General features: G+C 42.0%; 2 protein-coding genes across 3 annotated transcripts in view; one reads left to right on the forward strand and one right to left on the reverse strand.

Moving 5' to 3' along the window:
• Window positions 1-10,687, reverse strand: part of Prkdc (protein kinase, DNA-activated, catalytic subunit) — a 159,348-nt gene extending 148,661 nt beyond the window's left edge. For both annotated transcript variants that reach the window (XM_057764247.1, XM_057764248.1), the window contains exons 1-10: window positions 10,534-10,687; window positions 7,949-8,025; window positions 7,760-7,852; window positions 6,359-6,433; window positions 5,566-5,674; window positions 4,979-5,091; window positions 4,771-4,870; window positions 4,320-4,375; window positions 4,212-4,242; window positions 2,700-2,857 (exon numbers count right to left, since the gene is read on the reverse strand). In XM_057764247.1, coding sequence (XP_057620230.1) covers window positions 2,700-2,857; window positions 4,212-4,242; window positions 4,320-4,375; window positions 4,771-4,870; window positions 4,979-5,091; window positions 5,566-5,674; window positions 6,359-6,433; window positions 7,760-7,852; window positions 7,949-8,025; window positions 10,534-10,687 — 966 coding nt within the window. The remainder of the gene's footprint in view (window positions 1-2,699; window positions 2,858-4,211; window positions 4,243-4,319; window positions 4,376-4,770; window positions 4,871-4,978; window positions 5,092-5,565; window positions 5,675-6,358; window positions 6,434-7,759; window positions 7,853-7,948; window positions 8,026-10,533) is intronic.
• Window positions 10,688-11,262: 575 nt separating this feature from the next.
• Mcm4 (minichromosome maintenance complex component 4) lies at window positions 11,263-25,210 on the forward strand. Its single transcript, XM_057764494.1, has 16 exons — window positions 11,263-11,442; window positions 11,790-11,954; window positions 12,225-12,388; window positions 12,477-12,578; window positions 13,278-13,373; window positions 13,456-13,551; window positions 14,026-14,164; window positions 16,539-16,759; window positions 17,045-17,165; window positions 19,273-19,532; window positions 19,979-20,344; window positions 21,177-21,304; window positions 22,040-22,247; window positions 23,181-23,409; window positions 23,876-24,009; window positions 24,598-25,210. Exons 1-16 carry the CDS (start codon window positions 11,373-11,375, stop codon window positions 24,688-24,690), a joined length of 2,592 nt encoding a protein of 863 aa, XP_057620477.1. The 5' UTR covers window positions 11,263-11,372; the 3' UTR covers window positions 24,691-25,210.
• The last annotated feature ends 265 nt before the right edge of the window (window positions 25,211-25,475 follow it).

Below are 25,475 nucleotides of genomic sequence, written 5' to 3' on the forward strand. Positions count from 1 at the left end.
CTGTGAGTTCGAGACCAGCCTGGTCTACAAGAGCTAGTTCCAGGACAGGCTCCAAAGCCACAGAGAAACCCTGTCTCGAAAAACCAAAAAAAAAAAAAAAAAAAAAAAAAAAAGCTGGGCTTTCCCACATCAATTATCAATCAAGAAAAGCCCGACAGACTTGCCTAAGGACCAAACTTACAGAGGCATTTTCTCAATTATGATCCCTTCTTCCCAGACGACCCTAGTTTGTATCGAGCTGACATAAAAACTAGGCAGCACAACTAGGTAACACAAACAGGAAACAACAGTCTATGTTCAAGAACATGGGGGTTCAAATCAGCATTCCTAAGTTTAGCACAAACTCTGCTCAAGTGTGTAAACAATCTAGGCAACTATCAAAGACAGAGTGAGAAAATCCACTACCTCCATTACTAACTTAACAATATGCTCCCTCATTGTTCTCAAAGCCATTATATCTGGTATGGAATTATCACATACTGCTGGAAAAACTTTTCTTCCACAAAGTATGCTATGAACACGTTTCCCAAGTTAATAATCAAGCCAGCCAGCCGGGCAGTGGTGGCGCACGCCTTTAATCCCAGCACTCGGGAGGCAGAGGCAGGCGGATCTCTGTGAGTTCGAGGCCAGCCTGGTCTACAAGAGCTAGTTCCAGGACAGGAATCAAAAAAAACTACAGAGAAACCCTGTCTCGGAAATCAAAAAAAAGAAAAAAAGAAAAGAAAACTCTTAAAACTCATAAACAAAGGCTGGGGATGGCGGCACACACCCTTAATCACAGTACTGAGGAGACAGACGCAGACGGATCTCTATGCCTTTAACAAAGGTCAGCAAAGTCTACACAGTTCAGGCCTGCTAGGAATACACAGGGAGAGCTTATCTCACACAAATCCTACAAACAACAAGAAACCCTAACAATCAAAGACATACAAATGAAATTTTAAAATGAATAAAATATGGGAAGAAATACTTGCCAAAGCCAGGTTTAAGAATGGCTAATGATCAGTTAAACTGCTAAATTAAAGCCACAATAAAATAATATAACCATGTCTGGCTGAAAAAGGATAACTAGGACTCATGTGCACTATTATTGGTGGCAAGATAAAACGGTGTAACCACTTGGGAAAGTTGGATACTGGCCTACAAAGTTTAACATATCGTTGTGATATGACCAGAGGTTTGGCTTTGGCCTTTCTTTCACTCAAGAGACACGTTAACAGAAACCCAAAGGCCTTGGCATCTGCTCCTCAGATACTTGTTCAGTCACGCTAGCTGTCATTCCAGTCACAGGAGCTAAGGAATGGAAACAACGTAAATGTCCTCAGCTGATCAATGGAGAATGATAATGTAGTTCATACATGATTCTATTCAGTTATAAAGAAAATGAAATTTGCAGGACAATGGACAGAACGAGAAAATATTACACTAAGTAACAAAAAAACAAAAACCAGAAAGATAAATGCTCCATGTTTTGTCTTATTTGTGGATTTTCGTTCAGAATCTTTATATCTGAGTATATAACCTGGAGTAACCACGGATACCAATACAGTAAAGAGGGACTAGGGATGGAGTATGGGGCTCTGAAGAAGGGGTAGTAGAACAGACAGATGCTATGAGGGGGAAAATGGAAGAAGGTAGAAAGGAGGGCAGTATAGGGGGAGAAGGATAAATGACACTACAGATGTTTGAAAAGCCAGGGGCACCCAATTTAAATAAGGTACTCCACTTAGGCTGACAGTGCTCCCCCTCTCAAAGCCGCAAACTAACAGAAATCCCAGAGCTAGGCATGGGAACAGTCATTTTTAATTGTCATTCAGAGGAGTCCAAGAGACCCCAAGAGCATTTATAGGCTGTTGCTGATGCCCTCCCAGAAATTGAAAAAACTAAAGGTAAGTCCCTATTGCTAAAACATGATATACTTCAGACACAGGATTTGGAGGAATAAAGCTGTACCTAGCCTGGAAGCCTCCTCCCTAAGGACCAGCTCTCATAGTATGAGAAGGAGCTATGCAATCATTCAAAACCTGTGAAGTTAACTATGACTTATCCTTCCTTTCTTTCTTTCCTTTCTTTCTTTCCTTCCTTCCCTTCCCTTCCCTTCCCTTCCCTTCCCTTCCCTTCCCCTTCCTTCCTTCCTTCCTTCCTTCCTTCCTTCCTTCCTTCCTTCCTTCCTTCCTTCCCTCCCTCCCTCCCTCCCTCCCTCCCTCCCTCCCTCCCTCCCTCCCTCCCTCCCTCCCTCCCTCCCTCCCTCCCTTCCTTTCACAGTCTATGTGGCCCTAGCTATCCTGGAATTTGCAATGTAGACCAAGTTGGTCTCAAACTCAGAGATCTGCCTGCCTCTGCCTCCTGAATGCTGGGATTAAAGTTGTATGCCACTATGCCCGACCCTACTAACCCATTTTCAGTAACCCATTTTCACTGTACAGTGATCCAAGCAAAACTTTGCTCCAAACAGGCCAAAGTGCCTGCTTCCTCGGCACCCAGCCAAGATGCCCTACAGAGTTCTGATCGAGCTGAGATCATCCAGGCTCTTTTGTTCGGTCTAGCTAGCACTCATGGCAGAGCAATAGCAAAGCTTCCTGCTGCAGATGCTGTCGGAACTAATAGATCACGTTACCAACTATTTTCAAATATGCAGGCACAAGATTCGAATTTAGTTCTTTCGGGGAAGCTTTTAACAAAAGTTGAATCTGAAGTACCTGTTTCAGGAAGGACTCCAAAGCTGAATGCGCAGCTTTCTTTAATTCCACATTTGTATGGCTGCACCACTTCGACAGTACTTCAAATAGAGTAGTATAGTTGTCCAGAAGGCAGGTATTAAATTGAGATGCATGCAGGGTAAGTAAGCGCAGACCAGCTGCAAATACAAAATACATCCCATTTCAAACAGGTCAACAAAAGCCAGAAAAGAGAATTAAGAAAGCTTCCTATATACGCTAAAAGTTAAAAAAAAAAATACTCAAGATTTTATATAGCCAGGCACAGTGATGCACACCTTTAAGCACTCAGGAGGCAGAGGCAAGCAGATCTCTCTGACTTTGAGCCCAGCCTTGTTTACACAGTAAGTTCCAGGACAGGCAGGCCTACGTAGAGAGACCCATCTCAAAACACAAACAAACACAGTACATTACCCTAAAATAATCTGGTGATCTCAAAGTGCCCTCTAATGTTCCCAGTCTCCACACTGACTTAGGCTCATGACCTGGTACCAAACAGGGTCAGGAATAGGATCTGGATTCATCAGCTCACAGCAAAATCAAGCAGCCTATGAGCTGAGGAAGCAGCTCAGCTGGTAGAGTGCTTGCTTAGCACGTATAAGGCCCTGGGTCTGGTAGTTAGCATAGCATAACAAGTTATGGCACACATTCCTGTAATCTCAGCACTAGGAAAATGGAAGTCATCAGCTATATAATGAGGTTAAAGGTCACCCTAGGCACTGGGGGTGGTGGCACACACCTCTAATCCCAGTACTCAGGAGGCAGAGACAGGCGGATCTCTGAAAGTTTGAGACCAGCCTAGTCTACAGAGCGAGTTCCAGGACAGGCTCCAAAGCTACACAGAGAAACCTTGTCTTGAAAAATCAAAAAAAAAAAAAAGGAAAAAAGAGAATAAAGTCACCCTAAGCAACACGAAACTATGTCTCAATAATAATAAAATAAAGCTTGAATCTCCTGAATGATAGTCTAACATACATTTTTAAAAAATATTTATAATTCTTTTCTACATGGATTTCAAACATATTTTTGATCACTGACTCTAATTACACCAACAGTAAATCTGTATTCTTTTTTTAAAAAATTATTATTGCATTTGCGTGTGTGCACCTGCACAAGTCAGAAGGACAATTTGCAGGAGCCAGCACTATCCTGTCACTACATGAGCCCTAGGCATAGAACTCAGTTCGCTAAGCTTGGCGTCAAGGACCTTTCCTCACTGAGCTATCCAGTCAGCCACTAACAAATACAGATGTATACATATATGTATCTATAATATATGTATGTTTAAATCATGTACCGTGAAAGTGATCCCAGTTAAGAGTTTACTGCTTAAACTAGTCTTCATTAATGAAGTCTTAAAGCTTCATTGTAAATAGTGACATGTGAAACATCAGATACTTTTGTATTTGCCTTCATTCTAACTTATACAAAACCTTACTCAAGATGTTAACTTAAGTAATTTAAACTCTTATTTTCTTAAACAAAGAACCTTACCCAAGGGCACAGCGTATCGCTTCATCTCGATCTATTGCAGAAAAAAAAAATCATTATTTGAAAATCACAAGTCCGAACTGTGAAAGACTTAGAGAGAAATAATACTACCTGTGGACGGATTGCTCTTAATGCGAAACCAAAGATCTCCCTTGAAGTCTGGGGATCTAGGGAATAACAACAAAATAAAGCTGTTAAAGCTTCGTAACACTATTTATACTCTATCAAAATTTGCAAGTGACAGCTTTTCTTTATATATAATGTATACAATATTTTGTCTGAGTGTATGCCAGCAGGCCAGAAGAGGGTACCAGACCCCATTACAGATGGTTGTGAGCCACCATGTGGTTGCTGGGAATTGAACTCAGAACCTCTGTAAGAGCAGCCGGTGTTCTTAATCTTTGAGCCATCTCTCCAGTCCCTGTGTTTTGTTTTTTGACTGGCTTATTTCTTAATAGTCTTAGGATATCACTACTATCTAGGTTATAGCATAAAGCAGAATTTGTCCTTCCTTTTGAGACAAGGTCTCAGTACTAGAAAGAAAACCAAAGTCTGGCAATACCTTCCTCCATGGACTTAGTGAAGTTGCACAGAAGCGAGGACAGCCCTTTTAGACAGCCAGCTAGAACAGGAAATCTAGGTTCTCTTACTGTTGATGTCATCTAAAAGGAAGTTTTAAGGAAGATATTACAAAATGAAAACAAAACAAAAGAGAAACAAACAAACAAGACTATGGAGGTATACTGTCATAAGACAGGGTCAGGTTATACCTGGGTCTTGAGTTCTCCCAGAAAAGCCCGGAACAGGTTTTCTGAATGATTTATCATTTCACTAGGATGAACTTCGCCTAATACTCCCAGGAGCTCATAGATTTTTTCTAAAACTGAAAAATAAAATCAGATAAATGAAACCTAAAACTACATTTAAATAAGTAAAATTAACATAAATGTATGAATAAGAAAATAGAGGACAATCAAGTCAAAATGATTTCAGGGCCAGCCAGATAGCTCAGTGAGTAAAGGCACTGGCTACGGAGCCTAACCTCAGTCCCTAACCCACTCAGGAAGGAGAGAACCAACTCCCTCCAACTGTGCTCTGACCTCAAACATGCACCTGCACCTACACAAAAGTATTTTTAAATTTTTAAAGTAATTTTATAGTAAAACACAAAATACCTAGGTTTTGGATAAAATTCTCCCCCAAGTTTTATCTTAATCTCTTTCTATAGGTTAAATTATACTTAAGGAATCCTTTTGTTTGCTTCCATTGTGCTATTCTTTCAGCAAAAGACCTTCACTGAGGAAATTAATGGTTCGTTAATGTTAATTTGTGAAAATATTTGAAAATAACATCTCACCTGTATCAGTTAGTCTTGATTTTGATGCAAGTTCTCCATAGAACTTGTTAAATAATTCTCCAATCTTAAACTCATCCATGATTCTAGAACTTCTCAGTGTCTTAAGTAACTATAAGAACACAAATGAGAATTTTCTAAAGAGGAAATAAACAAAAGCCAACCTCTACTTCAACAAGGCCTCAGAATCCTGGCCTCCTACAGATTTGCCCTGGGTCTCTCGGCAATGACTCCTGCTCTGAAATCTGAGGACGGACGTGGGGCTTGAGTGATCAAGGATACCATAAGGGAAAGCCAGTCTAAACTTAATTTCAACTTTCTCACAGAGCAGTAACATGGCTAGAACGATTTCTTCACAGGCACTCAAGATCACAGACCAACTAAGTCCAAAGCAATTCTAAGCCAGAAATGCAAAGGGAGAAAATTAAAAGTGAAAGTGAGCCCCTCGCTACTAGGGTTTCAGGAAAACCTCAGTGAAACACAGAGTGCTCTTTGGGCACTCCTAATAAACTGCATCAGATTCCACCACAGGCAGCAAGTGTGACAAGTGGAAAGCAGGAAATTCTCAGCTAAGTTTATCTTTACTACCCTGACAACTTCAAATTCTTCTCTTACTGCTCAGGAAAATATGAGAACAAAACACCACTGTGCTGCCAGATGGTGGCTACAAAATATACATGCCCTCTACATAATCACAACTCCACCCTCCCCAAACTCCCACCTCAACAAAACTCAAATTTCCACTTTTGTTACAAACTTAACAATAAAAACATATTACTTAGAAATATAAAATTACCTTAATCAGAAGGTCTAAGGCTGCAATTTTACACTTAGCAGTTCTATCTTTTGTATAAACACTGGTACAAGTATTCTAGGATTCAAAACAAAATATGTCATTCAAAAGGAGACAAAAATCACCAATATAACTTTAAGAACTAAGATTTAAATATAGGTAAAACTGTTATCTATGAGGGGTAATACCAATGTGTAACATAATAAAATTATAAATTAACCTTTAAAAACATAAGAGTATATAAATTATATACAGATTAAACATTACTGAAAATTAGGTTGGGCAGTTGTGGTGCATGCCTTTTATTTTAGCACTTGAGAGTTCAAGACCAGTCTGGTCTACATAGTGAATTCCAGGACAGACAGTGCTACAGAGAAAAACCCTGACTTGAAGAACCAAAAAGAAATAAAAAGAAAAAAATTACTGAAAACTCCAACTCAATATGCTATGGTTGCTTTGTTAAAAATACAAACAGATAAGCTAGACAGTGGTGGTGCATGCCTTTAACCCTAGCACTAGGGAGGCAGAGGCAGGCGGATCTCTGAGTTCGAGGCCAGCCTGGTCCACAAGAGCTAGTTCCAGGACAGGCTCCAAAGCTACAGAGAAACCCTGTCTCAAAAAAGCAAAGATGAGGCTTCAGTAAGAATTTGAAAAAAATTAGAAAACAAAAGTGCATTATTTATTTCTACATACATGTACTACATACATGTTATTATACATCAAGAAACAAATTACAGGCCCAGCTACTCACAAGCTAAGGTGGAGGAACTACCTGAGCACAGGAGTTTGAGTTAACTCATACAACACACTGATACAAAAGAAAGCAAGAGAGTGCAAAAAAAGCATTAAACATGCGCAAAGGGGACTGGAGAGCTGATGGCTCAGCGGGTGGAACACTGCTGCTTTCCCAGAGGACTCGGGTTTGGTTCCCAGCACTCAGAGTAACTCACAGCCATCTCTGTAACTTCCGAGTGTACCTATACACTCATGGTACACATAAAAACATAAACACAGGCAAAACGTTCACACACATAAAATAAATAAAAGTAAATACAACCTTTAAAAAAAAATTAAAAGTTACCAAAGGTACTCAGAGAAAGACTAGAAAAGAAATTCAACAGTAGAGGGCTTGCCTAGCATGTCAAGTGACTGGGTGCTATCCTAAGCACCAAACATGAAAAGAAAAATCTCCACAGAATTTTGGTAAAAGTAAACAAAAAAGCTATTATCAAATACCCTTGTAAACTGTGACACATTTTATAAATATTAACACCACGACTGAAACTTCCTAACATAATCAAGCTGAAATGAGTAAACACCAGTAAAAAAGCATAAATAAGAGTCTAAGTTCTAGCTTAAAATTGAAGCCGGCATATATGAGTTTTGATTTTTCTTTTTCCTTACCTTTATATCAAGAGAATAATGCGTGACCTTCTGGTCAATTTTCTCTAAGAAAAGACACAAAAATTTTAGGGCTTCTTCTCTACAATCACGAAACTATAATATAAGAAATAAATACAAAATGTGGGTAAGAATAAGCCACTCCAACAAAGAGGAAGATAGAAGAGACAAAATGGAAAGGTTTGTACTCACTTCATCAATGCCAAGTGACTTCCGGACAAATACAAGCAAACCAAACTCTTTGGAAAATACTAAGGAAACCTGCAGTGCTGGGGAGGGGCGCAGGATGGAGAAAAAAATTAGAAGTGCCAAGAAACATTTTATAAAAGATCCCTCAAAGCACTGCCTGGTTTTCAAGGTACCTTTGCAAGTAATAAAAACTAACATGAGGCTATTATTTTGAAGCAATGAAAACAGAAAGTTCCGGATCTTGTTCCACTAAGATAAAGTAGACAAAATAAAACTTTCTCCCATCCTCCATCAGATGCCCACAGTCTTCTCTGTGATATCTAACTTCTGGAAATCAACTTTACAAGGTAATAAAGGTTACAATGAATGAGGGTAACCTTAAAATGGTGATATAATACTCTATCTGGTGGATCCAATGTTATGAGGTTGTATGAGGCCTTAAATGTGGAAGTCAGACCAGCTTGAGAAAAGACCCTATCTACATAAAAACAAAAGGAGAGGATGAAGAAAAAGAGAACCAGGCCCTGGTGGAGCACCTAAACCCAGCACGTGGGAGTCAGAGGCAGGAGGATCTCAGTGAGTTCCAGGCTAGGCTGGTCTACAAAGCGAGTTCCAGGATAACCAGGACTACACAGAGAAACCCTGTCTCAAAAAACCAACTCAGAGAATACACAGTAGGGAATCTTTCAGGAGAGATTCAGGCACTTCACGAGATGGGCTCAGCATGCTGCTTGCTGCTGCTTTGAAGATGGGGCTACAAGTCAAGGGAAGTGGACACATTCTAAAAACAAGACTCACCAGCAAAGAAATAGGACGTTAAGTCTTATAATCTAAAGAAAGGAAAAAACGGGTTGTCTCCTAGACCCTTCAGACAAAAAGTCTGCCTGAATTCCTTTGATCTAGCTTGGTGAGACCCATCCAGCTTCTGATCGTAGTATTTAGGGTGAGTTCTGCTATTTAAAATCAGTAAGCTTTGGAGCACAGGCTTCCGAGCCTTGGAATCCTAGTATGTGGGGTGTGAACACAGGAGATGCAGTTACAGAGAAGCCTGGGCTATATAGACAGACCATGACCAAGAAATGCTTGCAGTGGTCATTGTAGCAGAAAGAAATTGACATCTATAATCTTTCAATATAATGTATATTAAGTTGGAACTGCTTTAAGATCAAAGAGGTCATTCCCCAACAATAAATTCTAACCTTGAAACCCTGAAAACAGAAGGCACTTAAATGTTAGTTTTTTACATTCTGTCTTCTCCATTATAACTAGGTCCTTGACAACATATTGTTACCATACAGCATCTTGTTCAAAGTTTTGTTTACTTTTTTGTTAAAAAACAAAAACTGGGTCTCACTATGTAGTCCTAGCTGGCCTGGAACTCAGAGATCTGCATTGATATAAAAGGCTTGCATATCTGTGTTTCAGAAAGGAACAGGCAGGCGGTGGTGCAAGCCTTTGGGGAGGCACAAGGAAGGTGGAACTCTTGTGAGTTCAAGGCCAAGCCTGGTTTACAAAACAACTCCCAGGACAGGCTCCGGAGCTACAGAGAAACCCTGTCCTGGAAAAAAAAAAAAAAAAGAAGAAGAAGAAGAAAGAAAAGAAAAGAAAAGAAAGAAAGAAAGAAAGAAAGAAAGAAAGAAAGAGGAACATGGTTTTTACCCACAACGTAATCAATTTTGGTTTTTTGCGGTAGTACCAGGGACTAAACCCAGAGCCTATGCTCCATCACTGAGCTGCCAGCCCTCAGGTTTAAACATAAAAACACTATCTGGGGACCCAGACCAGTGATTAAGAGCACTTCCTATTCTTCTAGAGGACCAGAATTCAGTTCTGAGCACCGATGTCTAGGGTCTGGTAACCACTTGCAACTCAAGCTCTAGAGCATCCAATTCCCTCATCCGGCATCCATAGGCACCTGAACATCCGCAGTACACACACAATAAAAATAAGTACTGGGGTGGGGGGGGGCGGCATGATTACTATCTGGCCATAGTAGCCCATGCCTGTAATCCTAGCACTTGGGGAAAGGGGCAGAAGTCAAAAAAGGTAGGAAGACCACAAGCTGGAGGCCAGTCTGGGCTAGATCAGAATGACTGAAATGAATATGCTGAAATGAGGCATTTCCACAAAGAAAACTAAGTTATCGTGCAGGCATTGCATAAAGTTAAAAAGGAACAAGGCAAGCGAGGTACTTCGCATCTAGAATCTCAGCATCTGAAGGCTGTTTCCAGACTAGCTTGGGCTACACAGGAAGCCCCTAACTCAAAAGGAAAAATCAAAAGAACAGCATGGCTTTCAGTAACTTTTGCAATTATTCGGAAAACATGAGGCAACGGGGAAAAAAAGGGTTTTGTAAATGTCCTAGTGAGTTCAGACGAGATTAAGATGTACTTTCCTCCAACTTTGGCTAGAAACCACTGCCAAACTTGGGGGCTGTTTTCCAACACCGGTTTTAAAACTTCTTCAGATGCTAGGAAAAGAGAGCAGTTACACAGCCACAGATCCCAGACTTCACAAGACGTGCTACACCACGGCAGAGAAGCGCTGAGACCTCTGACAGGCGCCCCCCCCCCACGCCCCGTACCCACCCAGCACGGCGGAGCTAGTGCTCAGCACGCACTCCTGCCCCAGGCCATGGATCAGCTGATAACTGGCGCCCGCAGCGCTGTAGCGATCCGGCGCGGACACAAACTCCTGCAGTTGCTGCAGCCAGCCGCGGACACCGGCTCCCGCGTCCGCCATAGCGCCAGCACCCGCTTCGCGCATGTGCGACGAGGCCCCGAAAGTCCCGGCGGGAGCGCTCGCTCGTACTCCGGCAGGAAGGGTGAGCGCGCACACCCACAGGCCTGACGCTACGCCGCGCCTGACTTGTGCACCTCGGAAATCAAGGGGACAGAAACCTGTCAATCTAACCGAGCGAGGTACCACAGGAGCATTCACTGTACTTGGGACGCTGCAGACGTAAACACGCCGCAGGCAGCAGAGGGACCAGCCCGCCGCGGGTTTCCCGCCAAAGCGCGGTCCTGCTGCAGACTAGCCCATCGGAGGAGAGGGGTGGACAGGGTGAGGCCGCCGCTCTTCCACCGAGACGGCCGCCTAAAACTCCCCTGCGGGCAGTGTTGGTGCTTTCCGGAGGCGGAGCTACGCGAGTCTGCCTCTGGGATTGGCCGGGAACTTCCTCTCAGGCCACGCCCACCCCACGCCAAGGGCGCAGAGTGGCGTCTTCCGGAGGCGGAGCTAGGCTCTCTTGCCTCTGTGATTGGCCGAGTGCTGCTGGACGCTGTGACGACAGAGCGACTGGCGGGAATCGGCTCTGCGATCCGACCCGGAAAGCTCTGCACGGTGCTTGCAGTACCAGCTAACCCGGATCCAAGAGTCGGGACGACTCGGAGCCAGCTTCTCCTTGTGGCGTAGGTACCACAGCACCATGTCGTCCCCGGCGTCGACCCCGAGCCGCCGCAGCAGCCGACGCGGACGAGCCACCCCAACCCAGACGCGTGAGTCCCCTCATCTTTCGCTTTCCGCCTCGTGTCTATTCCCGCAGCACCGTGGAATGTCCTGGGGCCTCCGAGCATGGTGCTTGGTTGACAGGCCTGGGCAGATAGTGAGAGGCCTCTGGTCGCTCAGATACTGATGACTGCCTGGGCGCTCACCTCTGGCTGTCCGGCCTGGGCAGCTCCGTTGTTTAAAAATGCCAACTCCTTTTCTCTCTGTTCGGAGTCGTTTGTGGGTTTGGTTTTTTTTGTTTTGTTTTGTTTTTATGTAATAAGACTACTTGAGAGGCACATCCTGGAAGACTAAGCTTGAGCGTTTGATAGTTTTGTTTTGTTTTGCGTGCCGGAAGTGAGAAGTGAGGAGAGCAGCAGGTCTTCTCCCAGCCGGAGACGGAGAGGCGAAGATTCTTCCACTGGCGAGCTGCCGCCCATGCCCACCTCTCCAGGAGCGGACCTGCAGAGCCCAGCTGCACAGAGCGCCTTGTTTTCCAGCCCTCGTCAGATGCATTCCTCAGGTGGGTGTCTGCAGATGTGGGTTACGCTCTGGTCGATAAGAGTCATCAGCGGTCGGGATGGCTGGTTTAGCAGTTGTTGTGATGCCCAAGCATTATTCAGTGTGAGCTGGTGTAGGTTCTTACTGAAGCAGCTGGGGAGGGAGGCAGAATTGGTACAAGCTGTGACCCAGTGAGCCAAGGAAGCAGATTTTATAGTAGAACTGCATTTGGGGGGTATGATGCGCTACAGGGATTTCTTCCGTGGTGAAGGTGAATATGTTGTTTTTGTAGCTATTCCTTTGGACTTTGACGTTAGTTCGCCATTGACATATGGCACTCCCAGCTCTCGAGTGGAAGGAACCCCAAGAAGTGGGGTGAGAGGCACCCCGGTGAGGCAGAGGCCAGACCTGGGCTCGGCTCGGAAGGGTCTGCAGGTGGATCTGCAGTCTGACGGAGTGAGTACGGAGCAGCTCTGGGAGCAGGACGTTTCTGGAGCCTAAGGTAGGTAGTTCCATTAACCTATTTCTGTCGTCTCCTCTGTAGACAGCAGCAGAAGACATCGCGGCAAGCGAACAGTCTCTGGGCCAAAAACTTGTGATTTGGGGAACAGATGTGAATGTGGCAACATGCAAAGAAAATTTTCAGGTAAGCTTATGGATACTAAAAACTCATCCCTGAGACTTTGGGAGAACATGCTGGTAATCTCTATGTTGGTAGCCATGATGTATAGCAGCAAGTTGTTTGTGGTGTAGAAATTTATTTCTAAAATAATATATGTTATGCAAAACATGGTGATAAACTTTTTATTAAGATTTTGATACTTTAAGATGGTTTCTCTGTGTAGCCCTGGCTATTTTGGAACTCGAAGCTGACTTCGAATTCAGAGATCCACCTGTCTCTGCCTCTCTGCTAGAATTAGAGGTGTGTGTTACCACTCCCAACTAGGTGGTAAATACTTATTTTAGCATTTGGGCAGAGGATTATTGGAAGTTCAAGGCCAGCCTGGGTTTATAGTAAGAACCCTGTCTCAAACCCAAAGAAGAAATTCTCTATCTTTGTATGTGTACATATAGCCATAGATTTAATTTTTTTTTTCTTTCATATAGTTATTGTTGCGGGGAGGGGATATGCCATGCATGGCTTTTATGTGAAGGTTAGGGGCCACTTTGCAGGGGCTGGTTCTTTCCACTGTGTGGGTTTGGAGATAGAACTGAGGTCATCACGCTTCTAGGCAAGCATCCTTAACTACTGAACCATCTTGCTGGTCTAAATTCTGCATTTTAATAATAACTACATGTTTTAAGTTCATTAAGCTTAATACTTTTTTTTTTACTCCACGTCAAGCGATTCCTTCAATGTTTTACGGATCCTCTGGCCAAAGAAGAAGAAAGTGTTGGCATAGATGTTACTCAACCTTTGTACATGCAAAGACTTGGAGAGGTAATCAAATGCGATTTACAAATGGAAGTTTTGTGTTTTGATATAATAAAATTAGTGAAATATGACTTCATTTGTCTTACAGATTAATATTACAGGTGAACCATTTTTAAATGTGAACTGTGAACACATAAAGTCATTTGGCAAAAATATGTATAGACAGCTCATCTCCTATCCACAGGTAAGAATTGATTTGAGCTTCATGGTTATAGTAAACATTTGTAAGGAATGTTCCTAGCAGCAGAATTGCATTAGGTTAAAAGACTGTTTCCAAAGGTTGACTATTCTTAAAGAAAACCATGTTTTACTGCATTTAAAGTGAGGATTTTTTTTCATCACTAATTAGTAGTGTTCCTTAAAAATAGTGAATCTTACCAGCGATTTCTTGGATTTCATGAAGTAAATTATCTCTTTTCAGGGGGTGTTAATCAGAAGCTATTGAGGCAAGGTAGTGTCCAGGGTAGCTTTGTAGCTGAAGATGACCTTGAACTCCTCCTGATTTCTTGGTTTCTGACCCCTGGGGCTGGAGTTAGGAGGTCTTATGACCTACCTGATGTGGTGCTAGGACTTGAACTTGAGTCTCCTCAGAGCAACAAGTACTGTCAACTCCTGAGTTACCTCTTCAGCCCCTATATCTTTATATTCATATTTACAGGAGGTCATACCAACCTTTGACATGGCTGTCAATGAGATCTTCTTTGAGCGTTACCCTGACTCCATTTTAGAACATCAGATTCAAGTAAGACCTTTTAATGCATTGAAGACAAAGAGTATGAGAAACCTGAATCCAGAAGGTAATATATTTAGTAGTAGTAAATGTCTTATGTGGGAAGAAACATCAAGAATTGTGTAGTGGGTAGTGATAGCATTAAATTATAAATTGAAAAGATTTATTCTGTATACTTATGTGAACTTATTGTGCATTTTTTAACTTAACTGAAGTATCTGATATAAAAGAAATTGTAATACTCTACTGTAAAAGTGAATTTATTCAAATACAATAAATTTCTAGTTACTAGGTATGCACTTTTTTTTTAAGATTTTATTTAAGTATATAATGTTCTACCTGAATGTATGTCCACACACCAGAAGAGGGCACTATACATGGTTGTGAGCCACCATGTAGTTGCTGGGAATTGAACTCAGGACCTTCGGAAGAACAGGCGGTGCTCCTAACTTCTGAGCCATCTCTCCAGTCCCTTACCCAGTCTTTGGTTTTTCGAGACAGGGTTTCTCTGTGGTTTTGGAGCCTGTCCTGGAACTAGCTCTTGTAGACCAGGCTGGTCTCGGACTCACAGAGATCCGCCTGCCTCTGCCTCCCAAGTGCTGGGATTAAAGGCGTGCGCCACCACCGCCTGGCCTTACCCAGTCTTAATACATGGAGAAGTGCTTAGTCTTTTGGGGAAGATTGTTTGTTTGTTTGTTTGCTTGTTTGTTTTGTTTTTTCAAGACAGGTTTTCTCTGTGTAGCTCTGGCTGTCCTGGAACTGTAACTTGATATGCCACGTTTTATTGATACTCATGGGAGATCTGCCCTTTTCTAAACAGAAACTAAGCAGTGTTTTGGTGGGAACAGATAGGGAGGGGTAAAAGGGAAGGACTGGGGGGAGAGCAGGGAGGGAAAACTGCAACCAGGGTGTAAAATAAATAAATTGAAAATGGAAGAGTCTGGGTTTTGTTTCAAAATTAGTAAAGAGATGTTTAAAAGAGAAAGATTTTGCCACTTAACATAATTCCACAAAGTTCTTGTATGAATTCAGTTAGACTGATAGTGGCTCAATTATGGGACATCAGGATCCTAATCTAGATAGTCCTTGGCATTATAAACAGGACAGAATGACATTTTTCCGTGCGTAGAGATTGGAATGTAGTTGTTTTTTAAAATTAATAAGAATGCCTCTGCAGATAAATGTGTTAAGATTGTAAAGTATCTTCATAACAAAATAATAGAGGCAATTAACATGAGCGGGACTTTTTTTTTTTTTTTTTGGTATTTGTTAAAGAACCATAATTTTCTGTTCTAAAATTAGCTCCTTACATCACCTTTTTGGTGAGATGTTAGAGACCCTAAGAAAAGGCATACCATACTTTAAAAAGAACTTGTAGGAAAAGCCTGAGATATAAGTTGGTGGTAGATCACTTATCTATGTGCCAACTATAAAAAAGAAAAGGACAAACAAAAGGAGTGTAAAAGAAGTGATGACTGCTAAGAGGCAAAGTGCTTTTATTCCTGTAGGCACTGACCACAAAATGTGTGTGGTGCGTGTTGATGACATCTTTATGTCCTTGCTCCATTCTATAGGTAACGGAGAGAGAGGCTCAGGGCATCCCCAAGGTCATACATACTTTGTCCATGTTGTCTTGGTATAGAGTCCAGACTGTTCTTGTGTATTATATGTTGATTTATTGTAGCTGGTGCCATGTAGGCCAGAGGAAATGTAGGGTATCATTTCTTAAGAGCTGTTTTGTTGTTATCAGAAGGATTTTTTTACTGAGTAGGGCTCAGCAAGTAGGCTAGGCTAGCTGGCTAGCCTACAGGTCCTAAAGATCCTCCTGTTATTCTTCCTCCCCAGTGCTGAAATTACAAGTACACCCCCAACCCCAACATTTCCAGCCCAAAATTTTTACCTGAGATTCAGGTCTTACAGGTAGTTTTTAAAGTGAGGTGAGAGGCTGGGGGACAAACTATACCTACACATCAAATTTCTCACCTGTTGTCTACTAAACAGGACACCTGAGGAAGAAAGAGCCAGGTACGGGCCAGAAAGATGGCTCAGTGGTTAAAAATACCAAGTCTGACCATTTGAGTTAGATCCCCAGGACCCACGCAGTAGGAGAGAAATCTGACTCTGATCTCCACACTTGGCACCGTGGCAGGCATGTGTTCAAATACACTGTGAATAAATAAGTAAATAAAAAGTAAAGAAATGATTTAAAAGGATCAGAAGTATACTGTTGTTGAGAGGAAAGAAGGCTGGACATAGGAAGGACATCCTAGGCTAGTCCTGAGGATACCAGCCAGCTGTCCATTACTGGTTACAGTGCATGCTGTGTCTCCATTGGTCATCCACAATTCTACTTGAGTTAAGAGTCTGCCTTAGTGGTAGACCCTTGTCTGGGTGGGCTGAGAGATGCTGCTGGTGACAAACAAACCTCTTTCCTTTTACAGACATTGATCAGCTCATCACTATCAGTGGCATGGTCATCAGGACATCACAGCTGATTCCTGAGATGCAGGAGGCCTTCTTCCAATGCCAAGTATGTGCTCATACCACCCGGGTGGAGATAGACCGAGGCCGCATTGCTGAGCCCTGCTCTTGTGCACACTGCCACACCAGCCACAGCATGGCACTGATCCACAACCGATCCCTGTTCTCCGATAAGCAGATGGTATGTGTCCACTCTGTACCCAGTGGTTCCCCAACACAGTGCTGCCTGTGTTCGGCCTCTGAATCCTCAGCCAATTAATTTGTCAATCTACCCTCAACCTTCCTAAATGGAATTCAGCTCTTTGCATCTTAGAGTGTTGGTTTTGTTGATGACTAGAATTTGGAGCATACTGGTATGCTATGTTTCAAACACTGTGAGTATAGGCTGTACAAAGTTTTGTGGTTCTTTTGGCTTTGTTTTCCACAGTACTTTTTTTTGTTTCAAATTCTCTCTTGCTTCCTTCAGATCAAACTTCAAGAATCTCCTGAAGACATGCCTGCTGGGCAGACACCTCACACTATTGTTCTTTTTGCCCACAATGATCTTGTAGACAAGGTTCAGCCAGGGGACAGAGTGAATGTCACAGGTAAGAATGTATGTCTTTTTGTTTTTGTTTTTCGAGACAGGGTTTCCCTGTAGCTTGGGAGCCTGTCCTGAAACTTGCTCTGTAGATCAGGCTAGCCTCGAACTCACAGAGATCCCCCTGCCTCTGCCTCCGAAGTACTGGGATTAAAGGCCTGTGCCACCACTGCCCAGCCCACTGTTTGACTTTTAAGTTCTCAGATGCATATTTTAGGTCTCATGTCCTGGTGGGCACTTGCTATGTAAATCTCTCAGGACTCAGCGTGTGTCTCAGATTGGTTGTCTCATGGCATCAGCCATGAGAGCAGCTTCAGTAGTGTTGATTGGATTCAGCCTGCCAGTAGCTCAGGGACAGAGCACCAACATGGGACTCGTGAGTGCTTTTCTAGTTACTTCCTACATGTCCAACTACGGGCTAACATTACTTATGGAGTAGAGCAGGGCAGAGCACTTTGTCCCCATGGGAAAGCTATTGCTGAGTTACTGATTGTTGCAGTTCATTACTGCATTAATTCGTGTTTCTAGATTCTAAATGTTGTTGCTTCATGCAAAAAATGTTCTTATATTCAGTGTGTGGCAGGCTTTCCACAGTTCAGAGGAATGTAGGTATTTGGTCAAGGGTGGTGAGTCAAAAAGAACATTGTTCTTCATTGGGAATTGAGCCCAAGTGTCCCTGGCTCCTGGGTCTGGTGCTCATTGTCCCAGCAACTCCTTGAGTCAGGATTTTTTCCCCAACATAAGAGAGATATGCAGCCGGGCGATGGTGGCGCACGCCTTTAATCCTAGCACTCGGGAGGCAGAGACAGGCGGATCTCTGTGAGTTCGAGACCAGCCTGGTCTACAAGAGCTAGTTCCAGGACAGGCTCCAAAACCACAGAGAAACCCTGTCTCGAAAAACCAAAAAAAAAAAAGAGAGATATGCAGTCCCAGTTTTGCCCCACAGTTGCTCTAACACCTTTGCTAGGATATTTAATCCAAGGTTGGTGTCCTCAGCTATATCTCCAGTGCTCTCTCATAGTAGGTGCCCAGAGGAACTAAACTGGGCGATTTCAGGTGTCATTAATATCACCTGGCCTACATTCCTCTATGGGTGAAGTGTGATCTGCTTTGCATTTTTAAAATGTTATGTAAATGCTGTTTTGTTTTATTTTGTTTTGTTTTAATTTTATATCAGAGGATAACTTGTGGGAGCCAGTTCTCTTGTTCTTCCACATGGGGCCTAAAGATTGCACTCAGATCATCAGGTTTGATGTGCCTTTACCTGCTGAGCACCTCACTAGCTCTCTTTTCTGTTTTAAATGAGAATTGCATTGTCTTGTAAGGACCACGGTCTGTGAGGGTGAGCTGTAGATAGATTTAGTCCTCAAAAGTCTGGGCCTGGGTCAGTGGTGCTTGCTGTGCACATCAGATCTGAGTTCCTTCCCCTGGGTCCCACATGATGGAAGGAGAACCAACTCCCAAAAGCCAGCTGCTGACCTTCACACACCACCCTGACCCTTGAGTGCATACACACAGGCATCTCACACTATTATAAGTTGAAACTTTGATTTTGTTTTTTTTTAAGCAGCTAGAAACAGAATTAGAATGGAGTTCTAATGGAATTCTAATAAAATTAGAGTGGAGTTTAGGGATGGTTTGAAACCCAAAGAAAAACATTAGATATACCAGTTTAGAAAACCCTTCCTTCTGGTGTAGGCTTTAACATTTTGTTCCAGGTGATGACTAAGGAATTACTAAGTGATTTAGCCTAGGGAAATGACATTACTATATTAAATATGACCATAACATAACCTTTTTTACAAATAGCCTGCTCTCATTTTGTCCCTAGAACAATTGTGCACAAAGTATTTATGCACAGATAGTTCCGTAAGTTCATCTAGAACAGATGCGTACAAATAGGATTTTGTATCTGTTCTTAAAAACTTGTTTCTTCCCAGTTTGCCTGTTTTTTCTGTTTCTTGATGTTCTTAATGTAGGCCTTAGCCGGAAGGCCAACTAGTAATGGATGTTTAAGTGAGATGAGGCCCCCAGCAGCTGCACATTGCCTGTTCTGAGCACTGAGCCTGCAGCGGGAGAAGTAGTAAAGCTGTGTCTCCTGTAAATGTTCTTAGGCATATATCGAGCAGTACCTATCCGAGTCAATCCAAGAGTGAGCAACGTGAAGTCTGTCTATAAAACCCACATTGATGTCATTCATTTTCGGAAAACTGATGCAAAACGCTTGCATGGCCTTGATGAAGAAGCAGAACAGAAACTTTTTTCAGAGAACCGTGTGAAATTGCTTAAGGAACTTTCCAGGAAACCAGACATTTATGAGCGACTTGCTTCAGCTTTGGCTCCCAGCATTTACGAACATGAAGATATAAAGAAGGTAAAAATGGAGTTTTTAACTTGAGATTAAGATTTACAGTTCTTTGGGATCAAGGAGTTAAAAAAAAACATCCACTTACCACTGCTACCAACTCCCAGAGATAAGCACTGTTTGAGCTGTGACAACAAGGCACTGACCCCTACCCCAGTTGTTAGTTGAATGTTACTGTTTTGTTATGTATATATTCATCTCTGTGCTGTGTGCGTTTGTGTCCCTCAACCTAAGAGAGTACATGAGATCAGAGCAGAGGTTATGCTGGGTAAGTCCTAGAATGATACTGTCTTAGATTTAAATTGGTTAGGAATAATTTAGAGTGACCAAAGCACTCTCAGATGGCTTTGGTCACACCTTCAGCTTATAAGTTAGAAAAGTACCTCTAAAACAGAAGAAAAATCTATTACTCTACAAAATGAATGTTTAGATGTGTTTATGCATTTTTTTAAAAGGGAATCTTGCTTCAGCTCTTTGGTGGAACAAGAAAGGATTTCAGTCACACTGGAAGGGGCAAATTCCGTGCCGAGATCAACATCCTTCTATGTGGTGACCCTGGTACTAGCAAGTCCCAACTGCTGCAGTATGTGTACAACCTGGTCCCCAGAGGCCAGTACACATCTGGAAAGGGCTCCAGTGCAGTTGGCCTCACAGCCTACGTGATGAAAGACCCTGAGACCAGGCAGCTAGTCCTACAGACAGGTGCTCTTGTCTTGAGTGACAATGGCATATGTTGCATTGATGAGTTTGACAAAATGAATGAAAGTACAAGGTCTGTACTGCATGAAGTCATGGAACAGCAGACTCTGTCCATTGCAAAGGTGAGTGGTGATGTCCACTTTGACTACAGACTCTGCGATGATGCCTGCTTTCAATTAAACTTCTGTGATGAAACCTCCTACATTAGCTGCTTTTACTCACTAAGTGTAAAGCCAATAAGCTTTCGTTTGTGTTGAAGTTACTACGAGTGTTGTGTTTGCTTTCTGATTTTAAAGATGTGTGACTGAGGGGCTGGAGAGATGGCTCAGCGGTTAAGAGCATTGGCTGCTCTTCCAAAGGTCCTGAGTTCAATTCCCAGCAACCACATGGTGGCTCACAACCATCTGTAATGAGGTCTGGTGCTCTCTTCTGGCACCAGAATATTCTATACATAAAAAAAAAAAAAAAAAAAAAAAAAAAAAAAATGTGTGACTGACTACAGGGGGTTGGAGAGATGCCTCAATAGTTAAGTAACTACTAAGTTACTTAGCTGTTAAGTGGCTACTTGACCAGAAAACTTGGGTTTGATTCCCAGCACCCACATTCAGCTCACAACCATTTGTCATCTGCAGCTCCAGTTCCAAGGGAACTGGTGCCCTCTTCTGACCTTCAAGGTTACCAAGTGCACATATAATGCACAAACATTCAGGCAAAACACTCAATATATAGAAGAAAATTTAATTAAAGACAAATATAGCTGCAGAATGCATATGTCTTAAGGTCAGTCCTAGGTATGAATCTAAGGACAGAGTCCATCTGTGTGCACTGAAGTCAGTGAGGCTCCTGGAAAGCAGAACCAGCAAAGCAAATTATTACTAAGAGGTCAGATGAAGATGGTTTTCTTCTTTGTGGAGGTCGGGAAAAGGCTTCTAACTGCAGTGCTTCCTTTGATAGGCTGGAATCATCTGTCAGCTTAATGCACGCACATCTGTCCTGGCAGCAGCAAATCCTATCGAGTCTCAGTGGAACCCTAAAAAAACAACCATTGAAAATATCCAACTACCTCATACATTGTTGTCAAGGTACTGAAACATTTCTGTATGATGAATGCGTCTGTTGGCTTATTCATACAATTATCAGTAGGAGATTGAAAAGAAAACAGTAAGAGTCAGCAACTGCTGCCAGTCTCTATTAACATTAAACAATGGTTCAGATTTGGTTGGTCAGGGCTCTTGGCAAGATTTATCTGTTCAATTATTTTACTAAATTTGTTTTGTCTCTGATGGTGCTAGGGATTTAATGAAGGCCTCTCATGTGTTAGGCAAGTGCTGTATCACTGAAGTACACTCCTTATGAAATAGTTATTCTCAGAACAGTTGAAGGGTTTTTAAGATTTATTTATTTATATGTATACAGTGTTCAGCCTGTATATATGTCTGCAGGCCAGAGGAGAACACCAGGTCTAATTAGAGATGGTTGTGAGCTACCATGTCGTTTCTGGGAACTGAACTCATGACTTCTAGAAGAACAGCCAGTGCTCTTAACCGTTGAGCCTCCTCTCTAGCCCAGTTGAAAATACTTTTACCTAAGTATACTTAGTCCTCTGAATTATAGTAACATTTCTCAAAGAAAATCTTAACTTCTTTGACATTGCTCTTACCTAGGCAAGGCTAAAGGTTGGTTGGTTGGTAATGTGACGGCCCTCTGTTGGCACGTATATAGTACAGTTGATAAGTGGCTTAAATACCTCTAGGTCCTATATATAGGTATGTTGGTGTCTCAACAGTAAAGACAGTCTTTTTCCTCTGTCTTGTCAGGTTTGATCTGATCTTCCTCATGCTGGACCCTCAGGATGAGGCATATGACCGGCGTCTGGCTCATCACCTGGTTTCACTGTACTACCAAAGTGAGGAGCAGGTGGAGGAGGAGTTCCTGGACATGGCAGTGCTGAAGGACTACATTGCATATGCACATAGTACCATCATGCCCCGGCTGAGTGAGGAGGCCAGCCAGGCCCTCATTGAGGTAACCAGACTCTGGATAAGTTAGCTACCTGTTTCTCTTAACTTCTTCCCTTGTTTTGAAAAAGAAAAAGTTGGTGGTTGATTCACACATACTTACAAGAGGAGCAGGAATGTGGTAGGGCTTCTTTGGGCTGAGTATTGTGATATGGCATCCTAGCTGGGTTCTAAAAGACTTAGGGTTAGAGATGATATGTAATTTTTCATTTGTATCATAAAATAAAATACTACATGCAAAATTAATTCTCTTTGAAACATTATATCTTCAGGCATCTTTTACATGCCTTATAAAATGGGTCTCATGGGCAATCTTTTGCCAAGCCTTTTCCTATGGGTTCTCTGATTCATTCCTTTCCTTCCCTACTATTTCCTTTGTTGTGGTTGTTGTGTGCGTCTGTTTGGTGCTGGGGATTGTACCCATGGGGGTTTAGACATGCATTCTTCTAAATATACTGCCAGCCTTTTAATCACTCTTTTTCATGCCTACCTGTACGGCTATCCTGACATCACCATACATGGATGTAACAATCCTCTAGGGTTCTGTTTCTGTTTGTGTGTGTAAGGCTCCAACCAACCCTTAATGAATCCGAGTCACTGGACTAGATACATTTTGTAACTACGTAGAGTAATTCTTTTTTTCTTTGGTTTTTTTTTTTTTTTTTTTTCTTTTGGTTTTTCGAGACAGGGTTTCTCTGTGGTTTTGGAGGCTGACCTGGAACTAGCTCTTGTAGACCAGGCTGGTCTCGAACTCACAGAGATCCGCCTGCCTCTGCCTCCCAAGTGCTGGGATTAAAGGCGTGCGCCACCACCGCCCGGCTACGTAGAGTAGGTAGATAGGCTTTCAATTGTTTAACAGAACCCTAACTGCTCAAGGTCATCCATGAAACTGAAGGTCTTGTCAGCAATGGCTTCATTTTGTTGTTTCTATCTCTTCTAGGCTTATGTGAACATGAGGAAGATCGGGAGTAGCCGGGGAATGGTTTCTGCTTACCCTCGACAGCTAGAGTCATTAATTCGATTAGCAGAAGCCCATGCTAAAGTGAGATTTTCAGACAAAGTTGAAGCAATTGATGTGGAAGAGGCAAAACGCCTTCACCGGGAAGCTCTAAAACAGTCTGCCACTGACCCCCGCACTGGCATTGTGGATATATCTATTCTTACTACAGGTTTGTTACTTGCTTTGAACAAAAAGACTTAAAATCAAAAGGGATTCTGTCTCCTCTGGCATCGTGCTACTTATTAAAGTCTATTTCAAGGGAGAACAAGGCATGTACATTTGCTCACCTCTAGTCCCAGCTAAGCAGAAGACTCAGGCAAGAAGGTTACTTGAGCTCAGGAGTTCTAGGCAAACTGAGGCAGGATAGCAAGACCCTGTCTCAAAATAAAAAGAATTTGTTCTCCTGATAAGTATGATTACACTTGCTACACAGCTTACGTAGGCTTTCAGTGGCAATTAGCTATTGATATGTAAAATAATTGAAATAACAAAAACTCACGCTCTTGAAAATGCTCTGGCATTTGGCTGTTTTCCTACCTACCTTGGCCAATACTACTAAAGGAATGTTTGTGGGAATATGTAACGTTTTACTTCCTCGTGACAGAAATGTTTTCAATCATTTCTTTTTGAAATAGGGATGAGTGCCACTTCTCGTAAACGAAAAGAAGAATTGGCAGAAGCATTGAGGAAACTTATTTTATCCAAGGGTAAAACACCAGCCTTAAAATACCAGCAACTTTTTGAGGATATTCGGGGACAGTCTGACACAGTAAGTATTTATATATGTGTAAGTAATAAATGTTAATAAGAGTAAGATGGCCTCTTCCATAAATACATTATCAAAAAATACATAATAAACTTCAGTGTACTTGTTTGGATTTTAGATTTGTTTTAGGGAAGAAATATCTGTATGACCTTTTACAATTAATTAAAGATGAATCTTTAGTGAAAGAAAAATTGTATGGGTTGAAGTGAAAGTTCGTTTATTTTTGCTTTGTCTTCATAACACTTCTTCACTTACTCTTGACTGCACTGCATGATGGTGGTGGCAGAGCTTAGAAAGGCACCTGGTCCTTTGAAAAACACGTTTGCCATCCCTGACTTACAGCATGAAAAATATGTGCAAGTGGGTAAAAAAGATAGCTGTCGCTCAGGCTGACCCCTTGTGGTGGAGGGAGTGAACCGACTTGGCCAGTTGTCCTTTGGCTTCATTGATGCACCAACTCTCACACACAGGAACACAAATAAATATGTATATAAAATGTAATTTAGCAAAATGAGTTGTCTACAACCACCAAAATGACAGACATTTGTGTGTCTAAAAGGAAGATTTTAACGTGTGACGTTTTGTTCCTAGGCAATCACCAAAGATATGTTTGAAGAAGCCCTGCGTGCTCTGGCTGATGATGACTTCTTGACGGTGACTGGGAAAACTGTCCGCTTGCTCTGAGCTGTGTGATCCTTGGTCTGGAATTGGTTGCTGTTGTTGATGCAAACAGTCTGAAAGGCAGTATTCCACCACATAAAAATTTTCTATCCTGTGATGCAATTTTGATTTACATTTTAAATTATCAGTATATACAGTAGAGACTGCTTTCTTGATGCTCTGCTTTACTTAAGCACCTATTTGCACACAGAGTCTAAGCCCAGTTTTAGAGAAGGTTTTTAATGGGGGCCTTCGCTTTTGTTGTGTTGCAGTGCTGGGGATGAAGCTAAGGGTACCTGTATGCTATGTATGCAAGCTATGTCCCCAGTGTGTAGAGAATTTTGTAACTGGAGGTAACTGATGACCAGGATACTGTGATGTGATGATGAGCTAGTGACTCTTACTCCTTTTGTAGCACCTGGATATAACTGTATAGAGGCTTCTCTGTAACTGTTACTAGAACAAGAATATGATTGAAAATTACTAAATTCCAAATTTGTTTCTACTTTTTCCTAATATGTAAAACTTATTCCTAAATAAATGATAGAGAAAGTAATACTTGGTTGTTTAACATTATTTCTCATTAAGAAAAGAACTAAATATTGTATTCTTGGAGTCATAATGGTGCTTTATAGGCTATAAAAGAAATCAAGATATAATGAATTACATCAACCCTTTTAGATTTTAGCAATCATTATTCTCAACCATGTAGCTTTAAATTTTTATGTAAATATTACTAGAGTAAATCTCTAAGCCATTTGAATTATATGAATTAAATTTTAATGTAACTTGGAATCAGTTCTCATTGG

The sequence above is a fragment of the Chionomys nivalis genome, chromosome 3 (genome assembly GCF_950005125.1).
Source record: "Chionomys nivalis chromosome 3, mChiNiv1.1, whole genome shotgun sequence".
Classification (NCBI taxonomy): domain Eukaryota; kingdom Metazoa; phylum Chordata; class Mammalia; order Rodentia; family Cricetidae; genus Chionomys; species Chionomys nivalis.

Bases quoted from the DNA above. Each gene is read 5' to 3' on its own strand.
- Mcm4 (XM_057764494.1), top strand. From the start codon at position 11,373: ATGTCGTCCCCGGCGTCGACCCCGAGCCGCCGCAGCAGCCGACGCGGA. The intron at 12,579-13,277 runs GTAAGCTTATGG...CTCCACGTCAAG, and splicing joins CATGCAAAGAAAATTTTCAG to CGATTCCTTCAATGTTTTAC. The intron at 13,552-14,025 runs GTAAGAATTGAT...TCATATTTACAG, and splicing joins AGCTCATCTCCTATCCACAG to GAGGTCATACCAACCTTTGA.